A 24,278-nucleotide genomic window follows, 5' to 3' on the forward strand; every position below is an offset into this window, starting at 1 on the left:
TTTTCATCAAACAAGATTCTCATTAGAATGATTAAGAACATCGCCTATTGGAATGTATACTTTTGTTAGGGACTCCAATTATTTCCTTTGTCCTTCCTTGACCGGAAACAAATAAAATAAAACATGTGCCATAGAGGAAGTATGGCCAGAACTGTACAGGGACTTATTAATCTGTAATGTCATTAAAATATGTGTGTAAATGTAATGTGTAGTGTTTAGGCCCACTGAGACTCGGTGCTGCTAGTGACGACTTGGAGCTGAGTTGGGCCTATTTATGGTTGTATTCTTGTATTTTTTTTTGTGTAAGCAAAATTAATGAAATAAATACTGTTTTGCTTACCCATTGTACAGTCATCAATCCCTCGATCAAACATTATATATATGTGTGTGTGTGTGTGTGTGTGTGTGGGTGTGTAATTAAAGAAATGAATGTGTAAACATCCTTTGTTGCTTGTGGTTTATCCTTGTTTGCCTTTGAATACTTTTATGTGAGCTTCCACGGAAATTTGGGTTACATTTCAAACTCAAGCTTGCAAAGCGAAAGAAAAATATAATGTCATTTTCGCGTTAGCAAGTCAAATGTTTATTAATTAAAATAATGATTTCCATGTTTATAATGAAAAATATTGCTGTTTGCGCTTTATTATTTTGAATATTCTTTATAATACCTACGTATTTACGTATTAATTTAAAAACTCCTTTCAATTTTACGAAATCAAAAATGTATATTTTAAAATAATTGTAAATGTATCAGACTACGAAAATGGATTCTGTTAAATTATGCTTGATTTTTTTTTTTTTTTTTTTTTTATAAAATAGGGGGCAAACGGGCAGGAGGCTCACCTGATGTTAAGTGATACCGCCGCCCATGGACACTCTCAATGCCAGAGGGCTCGCGAGTGCGTTGCCGGCCTTTTAAGAATTTGTACGCTCTTTTCTTGAAGGACCCTAAGTCGAATTGGTTCGGAAATACTTCAGTGGGCAGCTGGTTCCACATAGCGGTGGTGCGCGGCAAAAATTGCCTTGAGAAACGCTCAGTCGTGGAACGTCGGACGTCGAGGTGATACGGGTGGAATTTTGTATTTTGCCTCGACGTCCGATGCTGAAACTCAGCTGCAGGTATTAATCCGAACAACTCCTCTGAACACTCTCCATGGTAAATGCGGTAGAAGATGCAGAGTGACCCCACATCTCTACGCAACGCCAAAGGATCGAGCCGCTCGGAGAGGGATTGGTCATCGACGATTCGAACCGCTCTTCGTTGGATACGGTCAAGTGGAAGGAGCTGGTACTGGGGAGCCCCCGCCCAGAGGTGAGAACAGTATTCCATGTGGGGCCGTATTTGCGCTTTATAGAGTTGCAAGCGGTGGCCCGGAGTGAAGTACCGTCTCGCCTTGCTGAGCACACCAAGCTTTTTGGAGGCTAATTTAGCCTTTCCCTCCAAATGACCGCGAAACTGAACGTCGTTCGATATGTCAACGCCAAGTATTCCGATGCTGGCTGTGGCTTCAAGAAGAGTGTTTTCGAAAAGAGGAGTAGCGACAAAGGGTATTTTTTTCGCGGAAAACGCGCAAACTTGTGTCTTCTTGGGGTTAAATTGGACTAGGTTTAGTCTACCCCAGTCCGAGACTCCACGTAAAAGAGTTTCGACTTCAGACACAAGTTTGTTCCGGTACTCATCGACAACTGCCCGAGAAATACCTGCCCGGCCAGTGTAAAGAGTATCCCCAGTGCTGTCGTCCGCATAGCAATGAATGTTGCTAAGTTGCAACATGTCATTGATATGCAGAAGAAACAGGGTCGGGGACAGAACACAGCCTTGTGGGACCCCAGCATTCACGGGTTTAAGGTCGGAACATGCTCCGTCGACGACGACCTTGATGCTCCGATCGGCTAGAAAGCTGGAGATCCAGTCGCATAATTTCTCAGGAAGCCCGTAGGCTGGTAGCTTCGAGAGCAGTGCTTTGTGCCACACCCGATCGAAGGCTTTCGCTATGTCCAAACTAACCGCTAGTGCCTCCCCCTTGGACTCAATTGCCTCTGCCCATCTATGAGTAAGGTATACTAGAAGGTCACCAGCTGAACGACCACGACGAAAGCCGTACTGATAATCGCTAATCAGCTGGTGGCCCTCTAGATAACTCAAGAGCTGGCCATTAATAATGGATTCCATTATTTTGGAGAACAAGGAGGTTATTGCGATTGGGCGATAGTTGGATGGATCAGTGCGATCGCCTTTTTTAGGGATCGGATGTATCGAAGCGGTCTTCCAGCACTTCGGGACAGTGCCGAGCGAGTACAGGTACCGGAAAAGGCGCGTCAGGACCGGAGCCAACTCAGGAGCACATGTACGCAGCACAATTGGAGGGATACCATCCGGCCCGCTCGACTTATGAATGTCCAAGGAAGATAGTGCTCTGCGAACAGCACGTTGCTGGAATGTGATTTCCGGCATTGAGTTATCACACCGCGAAATCGCCGGTGGTGATCTCCCCCGGTCATCCAAAGTCGAGTTGGACGCAAAGAGACAGCCCAAGAGGTCGGCCTTCTCCTTCGCAGTGTGGGCGAGCGAGTCATCCTCTCTGTGCAGCGGTGGTATCGATGGCTGACAAAAATTCCCTTGTACAGCTTTGGCGAGAGACCAGAAGGCTCGAGTCCCAGAAGGGAGTTGGGCCAATCTCTCGCCAAATCTGGCGATGTGCTCTGACTTTGCCTTAGCGATTTCCCGTTTGAAGGACCTGGAGGCTGAGTTATATGCTTTTTTATGTTCGCTGGTATTGGCATCACGAGATATCGCCGCTTCCGCCCATGCATTAAAGCATTCTCGCTTTCGACGCGATGCCGCCTTGCAAGAACGCTTAAACCAGGGCTGTGACCTGCCACCGATCGGCACCGCAGAGAATGGAATAAAAAGTTCCATGCCCTGCAGAACCACTTCGGCGACAGAGGCAGCGACGGAATCTGGAGCTTCCGACGAAAAGCACATAGGCCCCCAAGGGTAGGACGCAAAGAAAGACCGCATCCCATCCCAATCTGCTGACCGATAGTGCCAAATACGACGACAACCCGAAAAACGGGGCCGAGGAGGGCGCGTAGTAGGCACAGTACTCCGGACCACACAATGATCCGATGAACCCAATGGCGGGTCAACAGAGACTTGATAGGTCTCCGGATGTGAGGTCAGCAGAAGGTCCAACAAAGAGGGTTTATGACCATCCACATCTGGTATTCGCGTAATCGCAGGGACCATTTGTGACAGGTCGTAAGCTAAAGCAAAGTCGTGAAAGGATCTTCCCGCGTGATCGGTGGTTTCCGAACCGAGCCAATCGGCATGGTGAGCGTTAAAATCGCCAAGTATCACGATTTCAGCGGTAGGAACCCCTTCGAGCAGGGAATCTGTAGCCAATTGGATGTGCTCAATGAGTCGCTCAGTTTCGGTATTTCCGCTATGGGACCTATACAGGCATGCGTAGAATCGCGGATGGTCATCGCAGTCTACGCGCAGCCAGAGGCTAGATAGGTCCCTTCCTTCAAGCGACCCGAGGCGACGAGAACAGATATCCTCTCTGACGTACACGCAAACTCCCGCCCGCGGCACAAATGAATGTTCCAATTTGTACCCCGGGTAGGAGAGGTAGGAAGTATCAGCCGGGAAGGATATCTGAGTCTCAGTAAGGAAGAATAAGGCCGGCTTCGCAGTTTCGAGGTGAAAGTGAACCGCGTTAAGATTAGAGTTGAGCCCCCTAACATTGGTAAAGTCCACTGAGAGCGTGGAAGGGGATGCCTTCGGTAAATTCTTCCGTTTGCCCCGAGATCGAAACTTATAGTTTTTTGAGCAGTTTTTGCCCACCCCAGAATACGAAGGGCAGCCTGTGCATCCACCACCGAATACTGATTGTTCCGATGATGGACGCTCAGAGGGGGATTCTCCACAGCGGAAACGTGTGGTACCCCCCTGGGGTAATCTCTGTTTAAACTGCATCTTCATATTCTGGGGGAGGGGGGAATTGATGGGCTCCGGGAGTCTCACTCACCGCACGAAACGCGAGTACAATAAGATGAACCTATTGCATCACTTCACGCCGGTTTTCTGTGAGACAGTGGTACTGCCCCGGTCGTGCCTGCCCGATTGGCTGAAGCCCGAAAGCAACAGCATGGCACTCCCACTAGGTGGCACTCCCACTAGGATACACGCGGGAAACGAACCAATTGAACCCAGATATTTTTTGGCATAAAATGAAGTTTAATCTAACAACAATCTAACTTTACAAGCCAACCAACAATAATATTGCTGTAAAACTTTCAAATTTTGGGATGCGAATGCGATAATTTAATATCCAACGTAACTCACGTACTGGAGGTAGCTTTAGGTCGAGTTAAATAAGTCCAGTTGACGTAAGGCCAGGTTAAGGTGTAACTCGAATCAGCTCTCTAAGGAATTATTAATATATGGACAATATATGACACGATAGCTATAAAATTGTATTATGTTTTATATTAAAAGGTTTTACTAGTATTAATTAAAAAAAATCAAAAATTTTAATTCTACAAGATTATTTGGCTTTGTAAGAAACTTAATAGATTATAAGATTTTCCAGCATTCTTGAACCAATTGGTCCGTCACTGAGAAGAAGTATTTTGTAAGTTATAAATGATGTGCTTTACAAAACTTTTTCTTTAATTTAGTTATATTGCATAGCAACACTATTATTATTTACATCTATATATGTAAAATTAAACTGATTTTAATAAAATTCAATGGCAACCAATTTTTAATTTGAAAGGTCTGTTCACTTTTGTTTACACAAGTATCACATGTTTAATAAAAAAAAACAAGTTGCTGACAGTTTTATTATCCACAGAGAAGACAGTATACAAATTATTTATAGATAAATATTACACGTACATATACTTATTTTGATATGCAATCAATAAAAAACCTGTTTATATATAGCAGCCCAAATCTATAACATATTCGAATTGATTTGTTTGAATCATAACATGGCTTTGTAAAATAATTAAAATTACAAATAGTTTTCCACAATTAATAGGGTACATACTTCGTTTGCAACTGACTCGCATAAAAACAATTATTCAAGCTATTTTTATTACAATAAACAACATTTCAGTAGCGCTTTGCATCCTTGACAATTACAAAAACTATTTAAGGATAAAAAAGCCGATAGTGAAGGCTTTTTGTCTGTTTTAATTAAATCTTTTGAAATCCTCTGAAGTCTCGCAGAATTATGTAAATAAAATGAGGCAGTTAAGTTAGCATATAAAAGGAATATTACAAGTTTTTTTTTATATTCGAAAAGTAATGAAGCTGAACTCTATACACATAGGGTTTAGTTAAATTTTATTATGATGAGTCTTCTTTTTATTATTAATTTAACACTATGTTGTACTAGAACTACATCACTAAAACCATGAGAAAACTTAATTAGTAACAAAAAACTTCCTTACCGATTTCAATCAACCTTTTCGGGCAACCAGTTTTGAACGTGAAAATGATTCCTTCCCATGTTTCTAATCAGGTACTCAATACTACGTGTCATTCAATAAAATAATTATAAAGGAGCGTAGCTTTAATTACTTAAAAAAACTCTGTCCTAAAACTATCCTAGACTATTCAATATTTGCAATTGAAATTAGCGGAGAATAGAGACTCTTTGTTCCATATTGAAGCGTTATTAACACCGTAGCATGCACACGGGTCTAGTACAAGAGTTATACCTGCTTTATACCAGTGTATTCCATTTTACTTTATCGTTTATTCTAATATCGAATAACCTGCTGTCAAACGTCCGTAGATAAACAATGAACAAACGTTTAATAGTAAGATTGTAAAACAAAATCGAAACCATTGTGCCTATCGTTCGATTATGATTGGTCAACAGCATCAATATTCCAATAACAGTTTACACGGCCATGACACTGCGCAATACTACGAGTATATATTTCTTATGTCGTATTGTTTTTATATTTCTTTGTTTATTGTGTAGATAAATGTATCTTTAAACGATATTACAATTCCTGCCCAATCTAAGACAACATTTTGTCTTGCGTATTAATTGGAGGCCGAGTGGTATGGTAAAAATTATAACTCGGTCTCTAATTAATGTATAAGCACTTACGCTGTCAATAAACTGCAAATATAATTATACTGACTTACGGCATTACCTATCATGATGAAGAACAAAATTCCCAATTGTTACTTAAACAACATCTTTAATAAGTTAGCTAACTATAAACTATATATACTCGTAAATGAATAGTAAAAAGTTAAATTGTAAGAAAGTACAAACTTGAATCTTGAAGCATAGTAATACACAAGGTATTTCAATTGAAATATCTCCAATTCCACTGAAAATTTACAACACGCTATTGTTAGGTTTGATACGGTGTAACAGTAGGTATCTCAATAGTTCTTGCAATAAAAGAATTTCTTGTTTTTCTAAAGCACTTTGTCGGATTCAGTGCTGACGTTATAAGAAAGCGCATTTCTTGCTTTGTTATCAAGGTAATTTCACAACTTTATTTTATATTAGAATTATGTATATAATACGGGTGATGGTTTATGGGTAGTATGTATAATATAGGCCACAGTGCCGAAACGTACACAGTTGCAAGGATAAAGATTATTTTCGTAAGAGTAAACTCGGAAACGTCGGTTTTTTTTTTTAAATTATGTTAAATTATTATAAATTTATAATAATACGTAGCTTCAATCCGGTAGTATATGACACACCCTTATAGCATGCCTTCGCAACATAGCAGACCACAATAACGCTGTTTCTAAGGAATACTTGTTACTTCTTATTAATCTTGTTTATATCGAGGTTAATTAGGGTCGTCTAATATTACAAAGGGCCTTATTTCCATATAAGCTGGCCTGAGCAGGCTACCTTTTGACTTTTCAAAGGGATCTAAGCTTATTACGCTCCTGCATGTACAATGAGCGGTTACGTCATGTAATAGTTTTAGTTTTTATTTAAAATTAAGCCTTAAGGTGATATGTTTCTAGGATAAGTATTTTACATTCATCCTTTTAAATACAACATCAAATTTATTGAAGTTCAAGAACACGTTTTTTGGAGTTGTGTTATCCAAGTGGCTTTATCATGCGACTATCATTTGTTATATTTTAATACCGTTGTCCCATATGGTGAGGGATAACATCGCGAGGAAACGAAAGGCGCTTGCCTTTATCCTATTAGCATTTTAGTAAAAACAAATGATAACGAAATAGATACTGAAATCGATGGCCCAGATCTATAAAAATTGTAGCCCTACTTTTTTATACTACAATTTACTTATTCACCCTTGACGTTTGTTTCAATACAATAATAGTAACAGTACGCTTATTTACATTTCTGAAGTGGCCAACTTGGTGTAAATAAGTCAGGTACGAAGTTAGTTTAGCAATGTCAAAGTGTAAAGTGAATGCTTTTGATCCAATTCACTCTGTTCCTTTAGGGTACAAATTGTAGTATTAGTTGTAATTAGTTTATTTAACAGTTAATGAAAGTAATACGTAGTAGTACAGTTGGCTGTTTGAAAATAGTTGTTATTTCTAACACTTCTTGTAAAACTAAAGATAAAAATGTGTTATCATGATAAATTTTATTTTTACTTTCGCTGTAAATTAAGTAATGTTCATACCTTAAACATGTTAATTCAGTAAACAGAGGGGTAAGTATTTAAGTATAGGCTAATTAATATTTTCTTTATGTCATAAGACGGTTAATGTCAAACATTTAAAAATCTTCACACTCTTGGAAGTTAGAATTTAACATAATAGTAGTTAAATTAAAACTAACCAATGCCAACCAATAAAGTTCCGTAGCCAATTTGGAGGGACATACATTTCTGAATGTTTCATTAATATCTGAAGTACGTGATATCGTATGCCTTCTATGCAGTCACAGGTTGATGATATAGGCCTAAAACATGCCGGTTTTCCGCAATGGTTTCACATATAAAGTGTATTGTTCAAGTTAACAAAACAACTTAATTAAATCTCTAGAGACTCTAGACTATTGTACCACCTTACACATTTTGTACCATATTCTTGCAATAAATTATTATTATTCTTATAAAACTCGTCAAAGGCCTCAAAATAACACTAAATATAAGGTATTTTATTGAACAATGCAATGTTTTATTAATCACGAAAGCAATATTTTACCAATAACGGTTCAACTTGTGTTTTAAACTAAGACAACTTGGCTCTTAAACGAAGTATCAAGAGAAAACTTCAGCATCAACGTAGTTGGATTTCAAAACAAAAGTTTGCTATATTTTGCTAGACTGAAAGCAGGTGTGAACAGGATACAATTTATTGTAAGAATTTGTTACGAATAGAAAGAAGGAATGTTTTAGGGCTAGGATGTTTTAGGATTAGCGTACTGCCTTTTGTCTACTCTGTACTACTGTTTACACAATATGTATGTATAAGTATGTTTATAAATGAGAACCATAAACAGTACGTTAAATATAATAAATAGTTACAAGAGTCACGCAAAGAAGCAAGAAAGCAGGGCTTCTAGCAGCCGGGCCGGTGTTTTAATGCAAAATATATTTGACCCTATATTATTTCGAGAAATACTTTGTGAAACTCATGAAGTGCACAGTACATAATGTACGTAAATGAGTCTCAAAATAGTACCATTTAAATGATTCTGTAACAAAAAACGTTATTAAAGAACATTGAAAATAACTACCTCGGTCATTTTACGATTATTACGAGCAATTTTCCTGTTGTTCACAGAAAAATACAAAGCGGTTTTGGGGAAACTGAACAATAAGGGCTTCGGAGTATTTTGAAAGGATCTATTATTATAGATTAGGTATGATGGTACAAGACTTATTATAAGGTATTATAAATTTAATCATTTCAGGGCTTTTAACATAATTTTCATCTTTTATACGCACTACGCATTTTAGACATGCGTTTAAAAATAATCAATAAAGATCAATTGAATACTCAAGTACGCTTTTTAAAGTTATATATTGGTTTGGTATGATATATACATATTTTAGTCATTCACCTTCGTTCTTTAGTGTAATGTGATTAATTTAAATGTTTCGTGCGTATGTTCACAATATATAAATTAATATAATATATATTAGCGGCACTTTATTACTTTAAAACTAACACAATTAATGGTAACATATTTACATGTATTAAGTTCCGTAGCCAGTGGGGAGTGAAACATAATTTTAAATGTTTCATTCTCATTTACCATAACATAACATTTATTACTAACGAAACACACACACATAGAATAATAATAATATTAATAAAAAAGAAAAATAACAATATTTTTAAGGAATAACGTACATTTTAAGTGTGTAATTCATGTATGTTGTGGTTGTAACTGGTCCTGGTTCAGCATTATGCTGTTGAGCAGACATGTCCCTAAGCGCTGGTCATTCTTCCAGAGACCACAACAGTTAGTTAGCGCCTCATGCACAAAAAAAGAAAAAGACTAATAGTAAAAATTAACAGTGTAAGGAAAGAAGTCTTGGAAGATTTGTGCGAAAAGTATATAGAATAACTAAGTAATATAAGAATGTTACTGAAACTACTATAAGAAATAAATATTTTTGGATGAATTAAAATTTAATAAATAAAAATTTCCTTTTCTTGATCACCTAGTTACTCTAATTTTCTTGGCATCATTGCCTTGCCGTTGAATAAACATTTCAAAACCATGATCATCATGTAAGTACTTAAGTGGAGTGCCAAAGCTTCATTTATTATTTATACCTAAATATTGTGGGTTACGTCTTAGTTGGATTTCAACTTGTAATCCCTTCATTTAGTGCGGTCCCTAGGGTTTACTCTAATCTAGGATTTTGCATTATTCATATATGATACAAACTTTGGTGCCAAGGTTCTAGATTGATGGATTCATAGTGGCCGATGTCGTGTCAACTTCAGTTTTTTAAAGGCTAAAGACGTATAGGATATATTATTTAGTTAATAAAGGTTAAACAAATATAAATATATACCTATGACACGCAGGTACCTTTTATGTAAACAGTATGTTGTGTGTGTTCATACATTTGTCGTTATTATTTAACTAACTAACACTACATTTCTACAATTTTTTGGCGAACATTTAAAGATGTCGTGCACAAGTCGACATGACTTGACATTAGTAGGTAGACAATTATATTTATATAACAAACGAATTCGTAACCGAAGTTATACATAATAGTAATTATTAAATATTATGTGTTGTTACGACAACACAAATAACTATTTTTTTGCATACTCAAATATTTAACGAATTCAAAACAAAAATTTACATTTAAATCACGAAAAAGTCATAACTTTCTCTACGTTCTCTATTGGTGCTAAAATCCTTATATTTGGATAAACGAATCAACGAGTGGAAATCAATTTTGTACGTAGTTTTGCCAGTTTTTTACGGTCAGTTACTCATCGGAATGCAATATTGCTGGTAGCTATTGCCATAATTCGTGTTGAAGCAACATTTTTAAGTTTGCTGACGCGAAAATGTTTATTTTCTATCCGTTAATAGCCTATACGAACGGACTACCCAGAACGATATTAGAATAGTGAACACAGGTATCAAGGATGATAATAGTTTATTTTTGATAAGGGAATTGAAAGTTTCGTCTAGTGACAATTGATGTTCATATAATACATACAAACAGTACGATACATTATAGACATGTTTAGTAAGAATTTGAAGAAATTCTATTTTTAAATTTTAAATCTAGTAAGTTCTTATAAAAATAGCCAAATACTATTAAGTATTAATTATTTTAAATTAATTATACTAAAAAGTAAACTTTTGCATACATTAAAAATGTAAGCAATTCAATCAAGAATAACCATTTTACCTAAAGGATAATTTAATGAAATAGCATAATTCAGTCTCATTACAGTTTCACGTTTTAACCGAGATATCTGATACGTTTTATCTCCTACTTAGTCACGTAACCCACCAGCTATTAACCAAAATAGGGTTTTTAAGCTGTCACTCGTTAGATTAGATTAATATTTTAGTAGCTCGTTAGAACGTTTACTTTCAGGAAATTATTTCAGGCAGGAAATTAGAAAATTTTCCACACTGCAAAGCTTTATTTGGCTTATGCAAATTTGCTACTATAGGGGCCTATTCTGTGTCCCGTTATGTTATTACAATATGCTAATACTCTACTGTACATATTTTGGAATAAGCATGTGTCCCGAAAGTGCCACGTGAACAATACGCGGCCTAACGAAAATTAGGTAACATATAAAAGGAACTTTGTATGCTTATGTTTATATATTTTAATGAAATGCCATAAAATATCCATTAATGCCTGTTCGTAAGACTTTGATCTTTTATCTGATCAAAAATGCAAAAGACAAATGATAACGCCTTATGGTTAAACTCTTTTGGATGTTCCTTTATATTTAATAAAATACGTGTTTAGAATAAGCTGTACACTGCGATTTCTTTTCTATTCTATTAATATGTCTAGTCTTGTAACAGCTTTTCTTATTATTATTAAAAAAACTCATTAATTATTATAATAGTAATAAGATTTTTGTTTTAATGTGATAGAATTAAGGGAAACCGAATAAATATTTTTCAATCATTTTTAAAAATACACAAATGTAACAAATCAGAAATAAGCATTCGCAAATATAAAAGGAAATGACATTATTATTCAACTCATGCGCAGACACACTGTTGTAGATAGTTATCATTCCGGTTAATTTGACTTTCCATATACGTAATGTAATGGGTAGTTAGTATTTTAAGACAGCATTATAGCGTGGAAATGGTTGTACCTAGAGATATGATCACATAAAATTTTATTATCCTTTAATGCGTCATGACTCCTTGTTGCTAATCAATATTTTTATCTCTTACGTGGTGCCAGGTTTAAATAATATGTAAGATTAAATCTTATTTCATTGAATTAATTATATATTTAATTAGTACATTGACTTTTCTACCAATTCAACCCGATATTTTTTATCAAAGTATTTCTATCATTATAGAATATGTAATAACAATTATTAAAACTTCGTTATATATACATACATATATAACCAAGGTCTAAAACTCAAGTATTGCATAAACACAGTCTCAAGTTATTCATTTTATTTAAATCCAATAAAATATCGGTTTGAAATTCTTACTTATGGTTAAAAACATTTCTTAACCACAGTTTCCTTTCTTTTCAGGTCGGAAATTTTCTTCCCGATCACCGGCGCTAATGAAGCAATCTGCAAGCGGAATATTGAACTAGCAGCCACTCGAACCGACGTTTAAGTGCAATAAAATAACACTCCCAAGCGACAAAACCAAACAAAACTAAGCTTTATAATCGAACGCAAAAGGAACATAGTTCTCTTCAACGAATACACAATCCAATGGCTCTGTGCGGAATTGGAAAGACAATCCGAGCGATATGTCAATTAAAACACAATCGGGACTGTAATCAATTTCGTGAGCCCAAGACGCGACTCCTTCGCGAGGTTAAACATCAGACCTGATTTAATTATTTTGAAAGAATAGAGTAAGTCAAACGAAGAAACCTGATGTATGGTACCAAAAGAAAAAAAATTAATCGACCCAGTCAGGGACTCGTATGGCGTCTCAAAATAACTCACACTATTCACGACCTAGCTTGGTTACTTTATCTTCGTATCTTCTCATACTCGTATCTTTAGTATTGCAAGCAGACTCGGCGTTCGCCTCATTCGATTTCAATTCAACTTTCTCAGGAGTCAATATTACCAATCCCAACTCGACGCTCAATTGGACTTTTTACGATAACAACGCGACGGTTGTAAAGCATCTCCATATAAAGCATTTGAAATATTCCACCCTCGTAACTGTGCTATTGGCAGCGATTTTTATGATAGTCATATTCGGTACAATAGTTGGAAATATTTTGGTTTGTGTTGCAGTTTGTTTAGTGAGAAAACTGAGACGACCTAGTAACTATTTAATCGTCTCGCTGGCAGTAAGCGATCTGTGTGTTGCGATTATGGTGATGCCAGTTGCAATGGTGTACGATCTAATGGGGTCATGGCCTTTCGGACCTGTCATATGTGACTTCTGGGTATCGAGTGACGTTTTATCGTGTGCGGCGAGCATATTGAACTTATGTATGATATCCGTGGATCGATATTATGCAATAACGAAGCCTTTAGAATATGGAGTTAAACGGACGCCGAGGAGAATGCTTTTCTGCGTTTTTATTGTTTGGATGAGTGCTGCTTTTATTTCCCTGCCACCAGTATTAATATTAGGTAATGAGAAATCGGACACGTCATGCTCAGTATCACAGAATCAGGGTTATCAAATTTATGCAACCTTTGGTTCGTTTTATCTACCCTTAACGGTTATGGTGGTGGTATACTATAAGATTTTTAGTGCTGCGAGAAAGATTGTGAAAGATGAAAGAAGAGCACAATCACATTTAGAATCACACTGCTATTTAGAGATAAATGTAAAAAATGGAGGAGCAGCCGAAGCTAAGCTTTTGGGAAATCAGTCTCAGAACCCTACAAGAGGATCCACTGCAAGTACGAATACTACTGTAAGTAACTAACTCTATACTACAATTCTACAACGTTAACATTGGTGTTCTGAAATAAAATTAAAATTAATTCCCTTACTGAAATAAAAATCTAAAAATGAAATATGCTGAATATTGAAACTAGCGTTTCCACGCTCGCTAGGGTAGAACAATGTAAATTTAAATAAAAAACTTAAAAATATCCCTATAGAAACAAACCACTACGAAATAATTCGTTATTTTTAATAAATCATTTTCCCTATCCTTTAAGTTGTGTTGTAAAATAAACATATATACACACTATTAGGTACCATTCTTTGTATTCTTTAAGTATTACAACCTATTTATTTATTTTTTAGTCAACCAAATGCCTACTAAACTTACACCATGTTCATAACGGCTAAATTAGTCATATTCTCTGCTAGAATTTTACTCTACATACCTAGGTAACACTGAAAATGTTTGGAAAATGAAAAATGTAGCTTAATGTAGAAAGTTGCCAATACTTTTATTGTTTAACGAAGTAATCTAAAAATCTATTAAAGTATGGGGAATCCATTTGGTACAAAGCTTCCTGACGCTTAAATGCTCGTGCAATATTTTTTGACGCATACCAATGCCTAGGCTTACCCGTATCTTATGATAGATCACTCTCTTACCTTCCTCTATCATGTGTCGCAGAGCACTGATGTTATCTTCAGTACTCGCTGTTAAAGGACGTCCCTCACGCGGATAATCATTGAGAGGGCTACGTCCCCGCTTAAACTCGGCAAACCAATTGTAAATAGTGGCACGAGATGGGGCTTCATTATGAAATGCTAATCGCAGCCTATCTTTGCTGCTATAGCTTTGTTGTTGAGTAAATCCACAACGAAAGTCATAATATATTATTGACCGGAGATTTTCTCGGTTCATTTTTCAAGATTTTTAAAATTAGCCGCTAATTCACAAAAACAAATGACAAATGAAAACAATTAGGTAACCTAAGAGTTCTAAAATTGAAATTCAGCAAAAGTTTTTATAAGCAATGTCCCTGATGAACTGGCCCGTTCTAAACATTTTCAGTGTTCCCCACGTATTACTATAAAGACAGTGAGCAGTGTTGGCCTAGTGGCTTCAGCGTGCGACTCTTACCCCTGAGGTTGGAGACTCGATCCCCGGCTGTGCACCAATGGACTTTCTTTCTATTTGCGCATTTAACATTCGCTCGAACGGTGAAGTAAAACATCGTGAGGAAACCGGCTTGCCTTAGACCCAAAAAGTCGATCACCTACTTGCCAAATAGATTAACAAATCATCATGAAACAGATACAGAAATCTGAGGTCAAGACTAGGAACTATTGTTCAATAGTTACTTAGTGATAACGTTCTTGAATAAATGGGTTAGCCTATAGTTTTTGTAATATATTATGATTTACATAATTTCTTCATTAGTAAATCTTTTTGAGTTCAAGAGAATATATATAAAAGCCCTCTTAAATAATAATTACATTACTTAACATCAGAGAGATACCTCTGCTTTATCAAATATTCTCGTTAAGTATGGTTATTAAAAATCCTTTATGAGCCCGTAAAGTTGAACCATTAAAGTCGCTTACATCGGGTTCAAAAAGTTCTATGTAATTTTCAAATTATACGGCTTTTCTTCGTGTTCTGAATAGTGGAGTTGATTTTATAACCTCGTATTACCCTTATAATAAGAGAATGTATAATAATAATAGATGTAGTAGTGTCTTTTGTTAACATAGCTTATACACATTGAAAGAAAATACTTTTTAACCGGATTGAAGCTATGTATTATTATTATAAACTACCGTCATATTTTAGTCGATATCAACTCCGGGGAAATAAATACAGATAACACAACTTTCTCTACAGCTGTGATACTTTTGACATTCAACACCTTTTGTCTTCAGTCACCGTGACCACGCACGCTGTAAAGCAGACGAAATGTCGGAAAAATTTAAATTTAAAATTATGTAAATAATTATAAGTTTATAATAATAATACATAGCTTCAATCCGGTTAAAAAGTGTTTTCTTTCAATAATAGATGTAGCTTGAGTGACATTTACGTACTAAAATAGATTATATTAGTTTAATAAACATACTTTTTTATTTTCAGTGCAGCGTCGATAAAGCAGAAAACTCAATAGGCAGATGTTTTTCCGGGCGGAAATCAAACGAATCACAATGCCCTATGTTACAACCACCAAAGACTCCAACCAAACCGATACACACGATAAATCGTCCAGCCTCGCAAAATTTAAACCCAGATAGTAATCTAAAAGAAAGACGAAGACCATCTTCCGATAATCAAAAGCAAACTAGTAGAATTCGCTCATCATTATCTACTTTTGCACAAAAAAGTCACATTGCCAAGGACTTACTGCACCCAGTCAACTCTCCACATCAGAAAAAGCTCAGATTTCATCTAGCTAAGGAGCGGAAAGCATCAACTACTCTCGGCATAATAATGTCAGCTTTCATTGTATGTTGGCTGCCTTTCTTTGTGCTCGCCTTAATTAGGCCGTTTGTTAATGAAGATACAATTCCTGACGCCGTCAGCGCTCTCTTTTTATGGCTGGGGTACTTAAATAGCCTTCTCAACCCAATAATTTACGCGACTTTGAACAGGGATTTTAGGAAGCCATTCCAAGAAATTCTCTTTTTCCGATGCTCAAATTTAAATCATATGATGCGTGAGGAATTCTACCACAGCCAATATGGGGGGCCTGAGCCGCATTATTGTGTGAATAATTCGAAAAATCAGAACTATGATGAGGGTGTAGAAATTGTATCTGCCGTGGACCGAGAAGAAACGAGGGCGACTGAGAGCTTTCTATGATTGTCAATACCTCAGGTCGAGGACCTAGATTCTGTGATCTAATTAAGACTTTGCAAGGTGTCGTGCCGTTAGTATTAATTTACATATACCAATCAAACTAGTCGTCATAGTCGGTTTATTATTTCTTTTTGTATTTTTTTGTTTTTATTTTCTTAATGGTTCAAACTTTAATTCCCTACTACTTGGAAAACTTTGAAGATATATTTCTATTTGTGGATTCGCTACAATTACTTGAAACTAATTAATCCTTTTCTAAAACTCTTTTTAACCGCGAACGGACAGGAACTAACTTGGACTTGGATTTTTGGCTATTCAAAGGGACCAAGGATGAGTTAAAAAATTATCAAACAGTGAAAAGAGAGGCTTTGTCCTTTTAGAACAGAAATTTGGGTGAAATGATTGATAGCAAACGGCGCAATGTAAATATTTGAACTGACACCCGATTGTTTGACACGCCCATATACACATTCACTGAAGGTAGTTTTAGTCACGTCGTTTTTGAGCAAGTTTACTTAATCCTACAACTTTCAACGTGTAAATATTTGACGTGACCTATATTTTTAACAAACTATTAACAAATGCTATTTTAATAGAAGATTTGAAATTTTCCATTTCGGCTACTAAGTAGGTCCATAAAATATAAAGGGGATTTATCCTCTAGAAATATGATATACACGTGTCTTCAAAGGAAATCTACGAGCTATTAAGTCTACAAGGCTGTGGGCTTTTTGAAACAAATACTGCATTGTGTTCAAAGCCTTTGAAATCTTACCTATTCCATGTATACGCCAGCATCGTTTTAGCTCAAGATTTGTAGGCATTTTATAGTAGGACAAATGTCTCTTTCTAGTAACCAATCTATAACTATAATGTAATATATATAACCAATGTATATTTTCTTAGTTCTTTGTAGTACAATGAAAAAATATTGGCCTAGTGGCATCAGCATGTGAATGTCATCCCTGAGGTTCTAATCTTAGATATCGGACTGTGCACCAATGGACCTTGTCTATGTGCGCATTTAATACATGCGTAAAGGAAAACGGCGTGTTAGGAAAACTTACATGCCATAGTAAAGAATAGTCGCCAGTGGCTGTCAGGCACAGATGGTTAATCACCTACTTGCCTTTTATAATATTTGACATGATCATGAAACAGACACAGAAATCTAAAGTTTATACCTAAAAAAGGCCGTAGCGCTGCTGTAACCAATAAAAACAAGTGAAAAAGAAATAAACTTAAGAGACAAATCGAGCCCAACTTTTGTGTTATTTCAATTATTCATAAATATTGGTAACTTTTTATCTCATCCAAAAGTCCAACATTGCGTAGGTTATACAGAAATATTCATGTAAAATCAGTCTAATTACATGGTTATAACTAAAGCACTTTCAATATCTTTATGACGTAGCGTAAATGCAATGTGAGGGAAAACAAAAGTATAGAAAAGAGTATTTTAGATGAATGAACAGTGCAATAACACAGAGTCTATGTGAATACGGGCGTGTAAGTCTACCAAAGAAGTGTAAAGCTAAGTAATGGACATTGAAATTCACTGTGAAAATTCCATTTTATTAACATTTATACCAATATCCTTTGGAATTAAACTAAGTGTCAATGACCCATCAACAACAGACCATTTTGATACAATGTATAGCTATGTAATTATAAGTTTTTTAACCAAGGGATTAAATGACCAGCTTGACCAAAGAGTCTAGCTATAGAAGTGTAACTTGAATTTATTGTACCAAGCATGAGATTTTATTGCTAACGTATCGTTTGCTATTGTAGCAGATTATAGGTGTAGAAATATTATATCTACCACCCAAATCGTTTACATTTAAATGAACTACTAATAAATTTGTGGATATATGGATGTTTCACGAACAACAATGCACTAGTAAAAAATTGTTTAATCGAACAATGATGAGCAGTTGTAGGTGTACGCACACGACCGCACCCTTGCTTTTGATACATTTGTTTATCAGGCACAAAATATTGCGTATTAATTCTTAATTAAACAAGTGTCGCACTCGCGTAAATGACGAAAAATAAACGCGCTGGAACATCAGTTTGCTTATTCGATACGTCATTGTATAAAGCATCAATTAAAGTAAATAATAGTAGTACAAGTAGTCGCAAAATAAACGCGAAATATGCGAAGGAAATAATTGCAATTTTAAAACTGATACGATAACGATACGGCGTAATAATTCTCATGCTTCTAACGTGTATGTATTAATCTTAAGGGATGTGACTGTGTAGCATAAAGTTAGATACATGTGATAGTAGAAATAGTAGTTATTATTTGTCAAAAATTTTGTTAACTTAAATTTCAAATTTCATTGTTAAGATTGATATCTATTCATTATGTTTGTTCTTCTGGGCATATGCAATGTTTCTTCACGTAATTTACCTTATTAAAGTAGAAAAAAAACAGTGTACAAATTTTAATGAATGCAATTGGGACTGCCATTTATATTGTATTACAGTTTAATATCATTTCTTGTATAAAAGTTTATTGTAGTTAAATTAACTAAATTGTACAGAAATATTTAATATCTTACGTATTTGCATAGAAATATTTTTGTTCCGTTACATTTTTTTCTCGTAGAATGTGTAAACCTTAAATATTTAATTTATAACAATCAAATTGTTTAAACTAAAAATGTAAATAGTGTTACATGTAAGTAGATTAATTATATTATAAGTATAATATATATTATTAATATACCAGAAACCGTGGGGAAACTACGCTTGAAAAGTTATTTGACAGTTCAATTTGATGTAATTACATATAATGAAAATATATCTAAATTGGTGTGGTTTCTTTCCGTAGAAATATATAATGAATATATATATCATTTTTTTTTTTTAGTATTTCTGTAGTTTAGATGTGTTGCCGTGTAAACTTTCGTAAATGGCCTCGTAAAAATTACTATTAACAATTCTTTTTTAATTCGGCTTGAATTGAAACGTACAACAGTCCTATGCGCTACATTTCCTCTAAATGATTTACAAGCAAAACTTTAACTAAATCTAATTATATAATCACTTGTATGTTTATTCTGTGATGACATTTAGGGAAAATTGTATAATGTTCTTAAATATTCGCTAAAAAAACACATGTACAGTGTACACGTAGTATCACTTCCTAGATAGATTTAATGAAATCATAGTATATAGATCCGAAAGTTATGTAACTTAGATTTGAATCTATGGAAAAGTCCACAGATTCAAAATATTAATTGACACTTATTTAAGACCATGATTAAAATGCAACATGAAGTTGCTTAAAATTATTTTGTGTATATAAAACTGTAGGTCTCTTATTTATAAGAACAATTTTTATCAGATACGGATGTATCTGTTAATCGGACAAACTAATATTTTGGACTTCAATTTGTGTATGTATGTTACTATGAATTTTATATAACTGTGATTCAGTATTAACTTTTAAGCAGTTTTTTATTTCGTACTAGAAAAGTATAGAGGTTTAAATGAAAAAAAAACCTTACGATGCTCTTAAAATCTCTAAACTCAAATTGCTGTTGTTTGGCGGCAATATTAATTATGTATTATTTTGTATGTGAAACGATTCTAAAGTGTTGTAAATAAAAATCTAGCTATCATTAGTGTTTTGTTTTTTATTGTCCCCAATCCTGGACTTTGTTGATAGCGTGTTTTTACATCTTCACTACTTACTATTACTTCTTAATAATAAGGATTTGCACTTTTAGGAGACATAAGCGCACTTATCAGTATTATATAAAGACTTATACAATAATTATGTAGTGGAAAGATTTGTATTTTATTAGATATGGTATATTTATGGTATTTAAAAAAATAGGCCGTGCTAACCCGGGACAGGTTGCTATTAATAGGCTATTTAACAAGTGAAAAATAAAATGTTGTTAAGTATAACCTAAATATTGTTATAAAAATCGTTATGGGGTAACTTGTAAATAATTATTCATAAATCATGAAATCCATGTTTAAAAAATATTGAATTTTATACGTCTGTCACGTGGCACAAAACGGTCACGGATGAGACAATTCCACGATGCTGACAATTGAAGCCTGTCAATAATGCCTTCGTCGGTCTAATACTTTTCGTCGAAGACTGTTTTTGATCGAAGTATATATGTTATTTATGATTGATAATTAACACATTAAATTTGACATTAGTTTACATTTTTACATACGTCGTTGAGACTAGTGCGGCGCCATGTTTTTTGTTTCATCATTAAAATTTTGTTAAATTTGAATTTTAACAGCCAACGCTTAACAGAATTAAAAATGCGATTTCTTAAGCTTCTCTAGTCACTAATCAACATTTAAAAACTTGTCAAATAATAATACAAAGAGCCATGTACCAGCTATTTTTTTAAAGATCAATTAAAATATGTATAATCATTTTAATATTATCTCCCTTTGGTAGATATCACAAGGACCTATAAAAGAACTTAGAACGTTAGTAAAACTGCAATATCGTCATGTATAAAACTAGGTCAGTGTAGTCAAAAGAATAGTAAAGTAGTTGAACGAAAAAAGCTTCATTATCCTACCAAAGAATCCACAATGTTGGAAAATAAATTAAACTAGAATATCGTTTACTGAAAAGTGTAAGAAACTGTATGTTTTCCAGCATATTATGCCGGCTCTTGGAATACCAAGGCATTCAAAGAGCAGAAAGGTAAGTATTTTTTTATAGTAAATCAAAGTGTTTGTGATTTACTCAGAGATGATCTATATTAATTAAAATGAACTTGCCGTGCGTGATGTCGGGCACTGACTAGACAGGAAAAATCTTAAACTGTATCTAATAAACAATAAACAATAAACATAATTTTAAAAATGATATTGTATACAATATGAAAGATGAACGTCATTTATTAACTGACCTCCTCGTATACATTAAAGCAACTTAGAGTAAAATCCAGGGTTCACTCCAGGGTGAAGACGCAGGACTACCAAACGCAGTAAAAGCTTTATTGAGCGCGGGAAATGACGGCCCATGGATTTTTTTCAGAATTTCTGCGAGGTGGTCATGAAAACCAAAGAAGAGGCGGAAAGGACCAGGGAGCATTGTCACAAAGCCCTTCCGCGACGGTGAAAGAAACCGCATGCCCGTCACGTAAATGCGCGATGCGCTCAATAACTCCTCGCCACCTAAAAAGTGCCTAAGCGGGGAAGCAGGTTCCATGCTTTCAAAAGAAGGGCTGGCGATCCATCCCTACAAGGATGCCTTCACAAACCAGCAATGGGCGTGGAGAGGCGGACGCAACCGCCGCATAGCATGTCGGAAAGCGGATAAGGCTCTGCTGTTACCGCTCCTGCCTAAAGCGATTGTTGGTGGCGCCTTGGCGTTTTAGTGGGTATACACGAGTCCCAAATAACCCTCCCGCACTAAGCAGTCGTGCCGCGGCATGGGCAATGCATTTCATCAAGTAAAAAAAAGGTTTAATGAAATGCCTATATCATTCAATACTTCTAGATACATATTGCTATACTGTATGTATTGCATAGAATCATAAAATTCAATATAAATATAAAAATTACGTGAACTCTGACTAAAAGATAAAAAAAATCCTCCTTAAACTCCTATAGCGTATTTTATATCTTATATAGAAAATATATTTAGAAGTAAAGTCATTAAATACCTATTTGAACCTTCTAATTAGCCTTATTCGTTTTAATGCATCAAACATATTAAAAACACACGTCGCATTATAAACCTTTTTTGAACCCGAATAAATGCTTTTATAAAGTTAATTATCCACTACTAACATTACCTCTGGGTGTTAAAACTACCACCTCATAGTCACATTCAAGTGGTCATAATGTAAGAATGACATATCTAAAACCTTGTCCGGTGTACGCCTGAGATGAGTTCATTAGCAGCTCACGTGACAGCATCACAAAACACATTATCTCGTCCGACGTGACGTGGATGGTGCGAAATGAATTATACCGTGGACCCTCGTTATATCATGACACTTAGAAAAATGAAACCCGCAGACATGTCAAATGACAGCAGGGCATATTGTTTTATACATTTACTAGAAGACTGTTAAACTTCATACCTACATATATTTGTGTCAAAACTTAACACAAAAATTTAGAAACCAACCAAAAAGATCAGACCTCATATGGCTATTACTATAAAGCTCCAATTTCTAAAGGTATCTATAAATATATAACAACCAAGTGACATGTTTTTTTCTAAATAGACAAAAGACATCAAATGTTTTCGAGCTAGGAACAGTTTTAATGAAAAATTCAATTGTCTTTTTTATTATTATTTATTTATATTTTAACCACACATATTTCAAGATCATAATTAGTCAAATTGGGCCAGCCATTCCCGACTTGAATCGAGAGAATAAAACAGCAATTCATTTTATATACACAAATAGATTTTAATTGAAATGCTTTGAAGGGAATTTATAACTTATAGAAATTATATGGAATATATTCCCATATCATTTCTTTAAGTTATAAATTCATATATATCAGCGATCTGGTTAATATTAATAATATTATTAACTAGGTCGCTGTTACGTCACATCTATTAAGTTTTGTTGATTCTCAATATTTTCATGTGTGCGAAAGATATTAACTATAAAGAAGTGTCTGTCACCAACTACAACTGCTATGACGCATACGTAACCTAAATGTGTAATAAATTCGTGGTAAATTCGTTAGAAGTTTTATTAACAGGTGTACTTGAGTAAACACAATATTTACCATAGAAAACTTCAACACGCTCGCTTTCTTACGTATAACTAACATTTGACTGTACTCGTATAATGGGGCTTATGAAATACGTCCAGCATATATCACGCTGGTTTGATCGCTACAAAGAATCCGGTACTTCAATGAACCCTTTGAACCATTCCGGATAGCGTTTGAAACGCGAAACATTGTTACACATTAGTTATTTCCTTCATTTTGCGTTATTTAGTGCTTTGTTACACGCGATGTGTATTTGTTTTTTCATGTAACGCGATAGTCAAAATTATTTGACATTGTATTAACGCGTAAATAACATTCAAGAGTGTTGATATAAATCTATATTAATTATAATAAATATAGGCTAGTAGTTTTCAATCTTATTTCAGTTATAAAATGCAAAAGTTGTTAAAATAAGTTATTAAATCTTTTAATAAAAGTCTAAAAGTCACCAACGGCTAATAAAACTAAGAATATCCTTGAAAACAAATCGTAAGCGATTTGTTTTCAAAGCAATTGATACTAAAAATACATAAATTCCAATAACGCCGTTCAGTCACACAGCAGAGAAGATAGTTAAATACAACAGTATTCAATTACTAAAATACGACAACCTTTTATTTTTATTAATTCTAAAGGCTGTGCGGCTTACGTATACGTATAGACTGAAAGTTTACAAAAATCAGACAATATTTAAGAGAACATAAAGTTTTTTATTGTAGAGCGTCGTAATCCAACAATTTTTACAACTGTTTCGGTCATATATAAACTTCAAATAACTAATAAATCTTTTGTTCATATTTTCACTTACAAAAACGTTAACGTTTTATGAATACTGTAAGTATTCGCGGTTTGACTGAAACGGCGGGATATTATGTATCTTTCTAGATGTCTTTTGTGAATTTGATTAATGTTTCTGCGTGTTACGGTGACTCTGGCCTAGTGGCTCGAAGAACGAGCTCTTCCGCGACTAAATATTTTATTAGCCTATGCTAAATTGTTACTCTTATATGTACTGTTTTATTATGCCTTTTTATCAGTAAAGACTGTACTTTATGTTCAAACATGACCTATAATAAGAATATATTCTGCTTTTGATTATATTAGATTATTATAACTAAGATATATTCAGT

The 24,278-nt window shown here is 34.7% G+C and overlaps 1 protein-coding gene across 2 annotated transcripts in view; it reads left to right on the forward strand.

Annotated features, from left to right (window-relative positions):
• The window catches only part of LOC123720402 (5-hydroxytryptamine receptor 1-like), a 76,090-nt gene extending 57,191 nt beyond the window's left edge, over positions 1-18,899 (forward strand). For both annotated transcript variants that reach the window (XM_045676994.1, XM_045676995.1), the window contains 2 exons: positions 12,221-13,584; positions 15,688-18,899. In XM_045676994.1, coding sequence (XP_045532950.1) covers positions 12,628-13,584; positions 15,688-16,410 — 1,680 coding nt within the window. In that variant the 5' untranslated portion in view covers positions 12,221-12,627 and the 3' untranslated portion in view covers positions 16,411-18,899. The remainder of the gene's footprint in view (positions 1-12,220; positions 13,585-15,687) is intronic.
• Positions 18,900-24,278: the final 5,379 nt, after the last annotated feature.

Source organism: Pieris brassicae, chromosome 2 (genome assembly GCF_905147105.1).
Source record: "Pieris brassicae chromosome 2, ilPieBrab1.1, whole genome shotgun sequence".
Lineage (NCBI taxonomy): Eukaryota > Metazoa > Arthropoda > Insecta > Lepidoptera > Pieridae > Pieris > Pieris brassicae.